At 47.8% G+C, this 10,014-nt stretch overlaps 1 protein-coding gene across 1 annotated transcript in view; it reads right to left on the reverse strand.

The window, feature by feature from the left end:
- MYO1D (myosin ID) overlaps nt 1-9,525 on the reverse strand; it is a 149,800-nt gene extending 140,275 nt beyond the window's left edge. Inside the window, exon 1 of the mRNA XM_062507902.1 lies at nt 9,431-9,525. Within this exon, the coding sequence (XP_062363886.1) occupies nt 9,431-9,525 (95 nt within the window). The remainder of the gene's footprint in view (nt 1-9,430) is intronic.
- Nucleotides 9,526-10,014: the final 489 nt, after the last annotated feature.

The following is a 10,014-nucleotide window of genomic DNA, read 5'->3' on the forward strand; positions in this document are numbered from 1 at the left end:
GGGGGAAAATCCTTTGTGTCTGGAGATGGAGCTAAGCCTACCACCCCAAACAGCACATCCAGCCCCAGCAGCACATTACACCCCACATACTGCAGAGTCCTGCCACAAATCTCCAGTTTTTGTTTTCCAGGAAGATGTAATGAGCCTTCAGGCTTCCCAAGGTAAGTCCCATTAGCCTTAAACAGGAACACAGGAAGATACTCTGATCAGAATTTTCTACCTGAACAACCTCAGGCAGGATAACATCGGGGCAGGCTCTGTCCAGACCCAAGAGAAAAAAAAAAAAAACCTCCAGTGGGCTGGGATTCAGCATGGAGCCAGGAAACTGCTTGAGCAGATCAACACGATATTCATTGATTGCTGCACTCCAAACCTCCTGCCATGGCACACTTTGTGTGGGCTCCATAAATTACACATGGAAGGAAGAGGCAGTGTCTGCTGGAAGTTATATGGTGTTTCTTGCATGCCAAAAGGAGCAACTGAGGGAAAAGCTGGTCAGAAAAGTTTTCAGATAGACATGACACAGATCAGTCCTTCAGGGGAAACTGATAAACATGAGGAGGAGATAAGCTGTGTTTGAGGTGGAACAGGAGAGAAGCAAGGAGACAGGTGAAGGAGACAGAACTGAGAGCAAAAGCAATCTTTGTGGATAACTCTGAAGAAGCTCTGTGGGAAAAGGGACTTTGTCAAGGCACAAGAGAAGAAATGAGCACAAAAATCAGTGCGAGGTGACTCTGGGCAAGACTGGGCTCTGTGTATGGCTCAGGCTTGGCCCTGATACACCACAGGGGAATACCAACACCTGACTTGGGGTGAAAAAGGCCTAGAAAGCACCGAGTCCAACAGTGCAGGTAGAACAAGGGAGCTGCTGTCCAGAGGAGCTCACTCACCCCAGCCCCAGGGAATTCCAGCTGACAGACAGGGCAAGGCTGGGAAGATCAGCCCAAGATCAGAGATGACACTGGGGAGCGGAAGAGACATCAGCAGCAAGGGGAAAAACTAGGCAGAGGTTTCCAGCTGCACACAGAAGGTACTGAAAGAGGAGAGAGGAGTCACCCAGGATGACCAGGAGGGTACTGCAGTTACAGAAATATGGGAAGTCAGCAGGAGAAAAGAAGGTCAGGTGGGACAGTGGGAGTCAATGCCTGACATGCTGGAGTAGAGCAAGAAATGTGCAAGGCTGAGAAATGACACCGTGGCAGGTAAGCAGCTGTCCAGGGACATGGAACTGGTTTAACGCTGTATTTTCACCCAACGGTACATTTTTCTGGAAATAAAGCTCTGGATCAGACCAGCCCAACAGCCACGGAGAAACTGCTCTCTGAAGTGTCACTGGGCAAGTGGCAGCCATAAAGCAGGTCACTGCCAACTTCTAAACCCAGAAGGGAAGGTCACCAGCATCCCAGCAGCCAAGAAACGTGGGCTGCAAAATGCTTCAGCAGAAGAGAACAGAACTGATGAACAAATATTCCAGCACTGTTCGAGTAGAAGTTTTGTAATCTGCACAGAAAAATGCTCAGAAACTACTGGGGGCAGAATACCACCAGAATACTGGGGGAAAATACCACCACCACCAAGAGTTAGAGCAAGAGCAGGCTTGGTATGCCCCAGTCAGTTCTGCTGCTGAGCTTGAGAAATTGAGCACTGCAAGACCACCAGTGATGATAGGTTGGGTCCTCTGGCTTACCACTAACAACTATTTTATTTAAAGGGTCGTTCCAAGATATCCCCCTCCTCCTACCTCAGCTGGGCCCTGACAGGACAGTATCTGCTGTCCATCTAAACGATCACCCAAAGGAACTGATCTGGGTGTTACTGCCACAAACAACTCAGAGACCAGAAAAACCTCATTCCTAGCCAAAGACAGAGGTTATCTCAGGAACAGTTTAGTGGCTTAGATTTGAAGAAAAATGGAGTATTTTCAAAAAAAGTTAAGTCTATCTAATGCCCCTTTTTCACTCCCAAAGACAGAACAGCCTCACAGCCAGGCTGGTCTTTCAGAACTTGAAAACACCACAACTGAATACTTTTACATCTGGTCTAATACAGGAACATTAGCATGTGACAGAAGCATCAGGAGCTGAGATCTCAACACATACCAACAAAAAAGCCCTTAAAGAAACAGAAATCTTCTTTACACATTATGGTTTTGCTTCAGAGAACTGGAAATGAGCATTTGCCACTGGGGGACACACAGCTTCCCTTTTTCACACTTACAGGCAAAACTATGTATAGATATGTGTTTCCTTTTTCCCCCCCTCAGAATTCCTTCATTCCATAAAAAGATACAATCATGACCCAGGGACACAGAGAGAGATGATGTAACTCCAAATACCTTGTGAGATCTGCATCTTTAAAGGAATTTGAGTAAATATCACTAAGTTCAGGTGGTGTCAAAGCCTGCTCAGTCAGAAAAAATGCAAAGAGTCAGAGAAATGCAAGGGCTTGGTGAGTGTTAGATTAGTAAAGCCACCTGGAAAGGCAGATTTTTGAACAGAAGTCAATGCAAAGGACTCTTGACTAGAGGCCACGAGGCTCATTGGAAGTATTAGCAAATATTTACTGTAGGAGTTTAGCAGATCTTGGAGTCAACCTTCAGCTGGTGAGACTCAGCAGGTGATGACCAATCACTTCAGTTAAGATGATGCAGGTTACACAAGCCACCTCAAACATGGGGTAGTCAAAAACCAAACAGGATTCCACTTGACATGATCCCAAAGAGACACACTGCAATTCTGAGGAGCTTCAGGATCCACAACACTTCATCAGAATCTACAAAATTATTGCAGAGTAAGGATGAAAGCCAAAAGGCTTCTGAGGAATTCCTAAATTACCAGCTGATTTTTGTAAATGTACTTTGTGTAAACAGCAGGAAAAAAAAGACTTCAAAAAATGTAAGAATGAGCATTTCCTACCGAGCTAATTCTCCATAGTTCTGGTTACTTCACAGATTCTGTCAGGTTTTTGCTCCACACTTGATGCCATGTGCCCTGGATGTCACTCCAAACGTTGCTGCTACCTACTCACAAGCAAATGCTGTTACCTGTGCTCTGGCAAGGACCAGAGGCAGTACCAGCAGGTCTAGGGCACAGCATCAGCAGTGTTTAGAAGTACAAGGCACCCTGAAAGACTGATCTCATTCATAAATCTGGCATCGTATAGTATTCAGGTGTGAAAGTTATTGAAAACTCCCCCACCCAGCTGCTATAAAAAGACTCCAGTAAAACTTCCCTCTAAGGAGGCTTTCATCAGGCAGGGAGAGCAGATGTGCCAAGGAAGGCCCAGTGAAACCAGATAAACTCAGCACATATGGAGGCAAAACAAACTCCAGGCTGGACATCACCTCATTCAAAGCCTGGTTCATGGGAATTCTAGTCAGGAATCCCAGAGCACACCTGCAGCAGCTCCAGGTGTCCATGGGCTGAAGAGTCCCCGTGCAGTCAGGAGGCTGGCCTGGATTGTCCCTTTGCAACTCTGGTTGGGATTTGCTTTTTAAGTGACATCTTTTTAAGTGAGATAGGTGGCCTTTTACATCTCTGAAATCAGGCTGGCCCCAGGCCAAGCTCGTAAGTCAAATTTTGATGGACTAAGGGGAATTTTCATTCCATTCATTCCAAACTGTGACACAAGATGGCTTCTGCAAGTTGAGCAACTCTGAGGAAGCCAAGAAGGGCTCATGAGGCTCAACTGCTGCTAGCCTGGGTAGGTCCTGCAGCACCTGGAGGCAGGTGTCCCTCTCCAAGGAGAAAGCAGCCTCTTCCCAGCAGCTCTTTAATCCAACACCACATGAACGATTCAAATATTCATGACTATTTAGAATGAGGAAATTAAAATGGCTTAAAGGCATGAAAAGCTTGTTTATGAAGCATGAATATTTCATTAGCAAAAGCACAAATAAAAGCAAGCATTCATATAATATTTCCTCTGCTGGGATTAAATACAGTTTATCACCTCATGGGAAGTCAGACTGCTCCCACCACAATTTCAACCCCAAATATGAATGTTTAAGATGGAGCTCAAAAGATAAGAAAGTCAGTGTAAAAACATCAGTGTAATACAGACAGCACCCTTCACTCCAAAACTGCAAATGGGGTTCATCAAGGGAAGAGCAGAAAGGGTGTGGTACCAAGCAAGAACAGATGGGACCAACAGCTGGGCTAAGAATTGTCCTAATGGATCATAGGGACATCTATTTCCTGAAGATGGGGACAAATTAAAGCATTTGTTCAACCCCAGAACCCCAGAACTTGCACTTGCTTTTCCAGACATGAAGAAGGTAAGCAAACAACCTAGTCTGCAGATCTCAGGGACACTGAATGGCAGAACAGGAGTTTGGCCTTTCAGAACATAAAGTTCTTCCCTGGAAGTGTCCTAGGCCAGGGGCTTGAAGCAACCTGCTCCAGTGGAAGGGACATGGGGGTGGAACTGGATGAACTTTAGAGTCCCTTCTAACCCAAACTATTCTGTGATTTTAGGATTCTAAAGAATGGCCTCAACTCGCTGCATCATCCAGAAAAACAACAGAGTTTTTTTCACAGAGGCCTAAAAGGTACAACTTCCACACTACTACCTCAAGAAAACCCCTTTGAGATACCCCTCTGCAGCATTTAAAGCCCAATTCCCCATTCAGTTTGCTTCAGCCTTTTTCTAGGACTCCAGCCCACACCTCAGCCCTGCCTGCAAAGCAAACGGCTCCCTCAGCACCAAATACTTTCAGTATAGATTTTTGATGCCAAAACTATTGATAATTATAGCAAATATTATCTGTGTTTCAAATGGACCTGCAATAAACAACATCGAGAACTGCTGCCTTAATCTGAAAAAGCTGGGGTTTGAGAGATAGTTGAGAGAATTAGGAAAACCACTTTTGTGTGTTTTTAAGTGAACACAGACCCGTGTTTTTACGAAATTCTGCTTTAGGAGGCCAGAAGTCACCACATGCACAGGGACTATGCGCTCTATTAACCCACAGCTCTTTGCACCACTCCAGGTTCAGGCTGGCTGGGATGACCAGGAACTATCTGAGGAGCAAGTACAGCCTTCCACAGCTGGCTTCATGCTGGAAGTACTTAAAAGAAGAGGAAAACAACCCCAAATTAATTTTACAATTATTGCACATCACCAGGTGCTCTCAATGTCTTCCTTTCACACATCCTTGAATTCTTTAGTAACAGTGACACAGATCTATTGTGTTCCCAGATTTGCACAATGCTTATGAAAAATGAGCAAGTCACTAGAAATCAGCAGAGGATGAGTCAGGTAGCACCTGCTCACAGTGCAGATGTGGGAACACAAACACCAGAAGCACACAGCTCACATCAGACCACCCCAAACACTGCCCTGATGCTGCCCTGTGTAATTGTCTGCTTTCCCCTGCTGCATTTCCATGTGGTTTCCCCACTCCCAGTGGTTTAGGGGTGCTGGGTTTGCTCCCAGCTGGGCCCCCATAGGATCCTATTGCCTGGCATAGAGTGAATGGGTCACATCTGACTGTCCTGGCACACACCTGAGACCCTGGGAGGAATAACTGCTCTGCAGTGACTCCCAAAGGCACTGCTAAGGTTGCACAACAGATAATTCAACAAATCCCCCTTTGCATGCCAAAGATCCCATTTTTAAAGCTCTGAGGTTTGATCTGTTTGTCAAGACAGATGCAAGCTGTACAGAACAGTGAGTGGTCTTTGCAGTGTAATACAAGAAATCACTTGATAAACCAGAATATTTTATACTTCTGAAAAATAAGTTCCCTTACGAGGAAGTAAATTAAAAATTGTAACATTTACTACTTGAAATTTTCACTGTGGCATGAAGAAAAAGAGGTGTTGCAGTTTGCTACTTCTCTTACTCAATAGTTTAATCTGCACCACAATTTCTGCAAAAGCTGAGCAGCTCTGACCAGACCAATACTCCCTTTCCACAAGCACCATCTCACTCCACCTGCCATGGGATAGTCATGGTCATGTTAAGTCAAAAGCAGAAAAATAAAAAAGTGTGCCAAGTCCAGAGCATTCTCCCATCACTTACAGCAGATAAGTAACACTTAAGTACAGATAAATATCTGCCTGCCAGTGGCAGGACCTGAGAGTTGCTAGACACAAAAGGATTCCTTATTTTAGGGAATCCTTCAGTTAATCTGATGTCCTGAGACTGGAATTACCAATTATTCCTGCAGCAGTGCAGAGATGAGCAGGCACTCTCTGAAGGTATGATGGCTGATTTCTGACACACAAACCACTCAAATAAAGCGGTTTTAATAATTCTGATTTATGGGTGTTTCAGAAACAATTGTCTGTTACAGTTTTGGAGGTTACTATAAAGAAACAAAGCTACTAAGTCCACACAGACCATTCCCATAGTCCAGCTTTTCTTTTTTTTTTAATTATTCTGATGACTAAGAATCACAACCAGACATGGGGATGAAGTGCACTCAGGACTAAGGAATTTGAGGACAGGATGACTTTTATTTACAATAAAGTGTAACAGCAGTGACTGCTGAGAGTCCAAAGAAACATTCATTAAGTAGCTGCAAGACACAGCCATGAAAAGATACTGACACGGTGATATCCCTGCTGAACTCCACTCAAACCTACAAATAACTGTATGTGAGCACTGGGGCTGGAAGATGAGGTACTAAATTCATACTGCATCCACCCACCTACCCACCAAGGCACACTCATCCAGCCCATGTCAGCATCACTAAATTCAAATACTACACTAATGAAAAGTGCAGCTTCACCATTCCCCTTCTTCCCACTAGAGACATCCTTGGGGAAATATCCTTGCATGCACCGAAACTGGTATGATTTCAATTCCACCCACATCTGGGCTCACTTGGGAATGAAATCCAGCACAGACCGTCTTGGGTCAGCCAGTGACCCCGAACAAAAATAGCTTTAGCAGAAAGCTGGATTTATGAATAGGGTGGAGCCCATCCAAGTGTAAACCGAACAAACCTGCCACGGGTACTCAGTGACGGAGGAGCAGCAGCTCCTTCCCCCAGCTCTGCACACGAACAGCACAAAGGGGACTCTGCCATGGCCACAGTGACACAGCCAACCCTCGAGCAGGGTCCCATGCAGTTTCTTAGTGTCAGCACCAAGAGACAATTGCCCTCTCCGGAGCAGTAAAATGAGAGCAGCAGGTGTTGCCTGAGTGCTGTAAAACACCAGCAGCAGGGCCAGGGCACCAGCCCAGGGCCACCACACAGTGCCCAACACGCAGCAGAGCTCAGCAGCTTTACTGAAAAGACACACTTTTGGGAAATTCACATCAGCTTTCCCAAACGTCCCAGTGTAGACACTGGGACAAAGTCCCCAAGCCAAGAGGCAGGGGATTACAGCACCAAGGTTAGAAAAATTAATAGTAACAGTTAGCTTTTGACAATAGCTTGCTCTGCACACAGCACAGGCACCAGACGACCTTGAAGCTCAGGCAGAGCTCACAGCCGGGTGAGAAGAACTCAGGTCTCAACTGTTGTCAGAGGATAAGCCTGGGTTTGGGTAGGTTTGAGCGCCAGTGACCAAGGCACTGCAGTCAAATGGGGCCTCCAAGGTGTATAAGACACAGCAGGGATGTCCTGACAACACCCTAGGGCACCATCAGCAACAGACGGAGAAAAAAGTGAATGTAGTTCCACATTTATTGTAAGGATCCAGGACTGCTGGCTCATTCTTCTTATCTCTTAATACAAAATTAGCAAAGTCTGTCCCTGCAAGGACACTCTCTATGGATTCCTAAAGGCAACCAACATGCCACATTGATTTTTAAGCTATCAATCCATTTCCAATACCTCATTTAGATTTCTAGTACACATTAACCAAAGAATAAAACCCCATGAATAAACCGTGGCATGCAAGTTTCCTGCTAATTACAAAGATACTGCATGCAAGCCCTTTCTAATACAATTACAATGTCATGGAGTGTACGAATGAGAAGCAAATTTAAACTTTTAGAAGCACCGCAAAATTCATTTAAATCTGAAGTCATGTTCAAAGCTCAACCATTCTCACCATGATTTTCTTATATTCCAACACAAATGCCCTCTCTGCCCAAACAGAAATTCAAAATATAAAAGGAAAAAAGCATAAAGTATGCTGATTGCTCTTACACCCCACAGGATCTAAGCCCTCACCCTACAATCTCTCAGGGCACAAGAACACCCTGTAACTGTGTAGCACAGAAATTCAGTGGCTGAAACAACCAGATGTCAAAATCTACAGATTTCATCCAGAGGAGGCAACACAATTGTTTGAAAAAGCTTAATATTCTCCTTCCTCGGTAGTTTGAAGCCTGATGAGGGAGCTTCTCCCATCTATTGCTAGAGCCATTCCCAGGTGCATCCAACAACAGCAGGGGTCTGACAAGTGACTGATTCCAATACCCACCAGAACACAAGTGGTAGGACAGGAACAGGCAGGAAGACCTGAGCAGAACAGGGGTGGGACACAGCCAACAAGTCACATTTTTATCCCAAACGCTCCTTTCTGGCAATTATCAAATCCTTGCACAAGCAGGGGCATAAGAGTTTATCAGAAAGAGCTCCCATGAATGTTTCATAACGGAAAGTGAAAAGCAGCCACAGACTTAAGAGTTCCCTGGCTGTCCTCTGTCAGAGCTGCCCAGGATTTAATTGTGCGGGAGAGGGAACAGGCAGGGAAATGTGGAACTTCCCAGCACCCACCACATCTACGAAGGAAATGAGACTATAAAGATCACAAAATGTTAACACAGCAAATCAACACCAGCGAGTGGCTACAATGCTCCCACGGGATGGAGCAACCTTGGACTTTGGTGACTTTTATTGCTCTTTTTTTTTCCTCCAAAGCAACTTTGCAGAATGTCAGCATAGGAGAGAAACCTGTCAGAGGGGCGTGGGACAGCGCGCCCAGAGCAGCAGTGGCTGCCCCTGGATCCCTGGAAGTGTCCCAGGCCAGGCTGGACAGGGCTTGGAGCAGCCTGGGACAGCGGAAGGTGTCCCTGCCCATGGCAGGGGTGGCACTGGGTGGGCTTTGAGGTCCCTTCCAACCCAACCTATCCTGTGTTTCTGTGATATAGGGGAAGATCAACAGCATACTGTTTAAAAGTAAAGTCCTTAAGGTGCCTTCGCTCCTAAACCATCGCATGATTCATGAAGGAGGTGGGCACAGGGGCAGGTGACTCCGGAAGATTATCTGGAGGTGGAATGAGAGCCCCACAGCCTCCAGGGTTTGGTGCACCCTGAGCACCTCTCCTTTATCCGGCTCTTCATTTCATAGAAAAATCCACACTTTGCGCGGGTTTACTCAGTCAGGGAGGGGCAGCCGGCGGAGGAGGCTCAGGGAGGGTTTCAGTTCCCTCACCCCCTCACACTCCATCCCAACCGGACCGTGTGTGAGGGGAAGACCCACCGAGCCCCGGGGCCGGGGGGCCGCGCCTCCCGCCCCTCACTCACCGCAGCCGGAGGTTCGCCATGAACTCGGGCATGGTGACGGCGTCCATCAGCACGAAGTCGGCTTTGCCGAACTCCAAACTCTCCTGCTCCGCCATGACGGCCACTGGGACGGCCGGGACCGGGATGGGGGCCGGGATAGGAGCGGGAGCGGGAGCGGGACCGGGACCGGGATCGCTCCCGCCGCTCCCGGGCGCGGGGGGTGTCACCTGCGGCGGGGCGGGGCCGGGGCCGTGAGGCGGCCCCCGCGCAGCTCCCCCTGGCGGCCGCAGCGGGCACGGCGCCCCCGGAGCGGGGCGGAGCGGGAGCGCCCCCTGGCGGCAGAAGCCGCGCGCTGCAGGCGGGGATCCCCGGGACGGCGGGATCGGGATCTCCGGGATGGGGGATGTGTGCCCTGGAGCAGGGGATCCCCGGGACTGCGGGATCGGGATCTCCGGGATGGGGGATGTGTGCCCTGGAGCAGGGGATCCCCGGGACTGCGGGATCGGGATCTCCGGGATGGGGGATGTGTGCCCTGGAGCAGGGGATCCCCGGGACGGCGGGATCGGGATCTCCGGGATGGGGGATGTGTGCCCTGGAGCAGGGGA

The sequence above is a fragment of the Cinclus cinclus genome, chromosome 24 (genome assembly GCF_963662255.1).
Source record: "Cinclus cinclus chromosome 24, bCinCin1.1, whole genome shotgun sequence".
Lineage (NCBI taxonomy): Eukaryota > Metazoa > Chordata > Aves > Passeriformes > Cinclidae > Cinclus > Cinclus cinclus.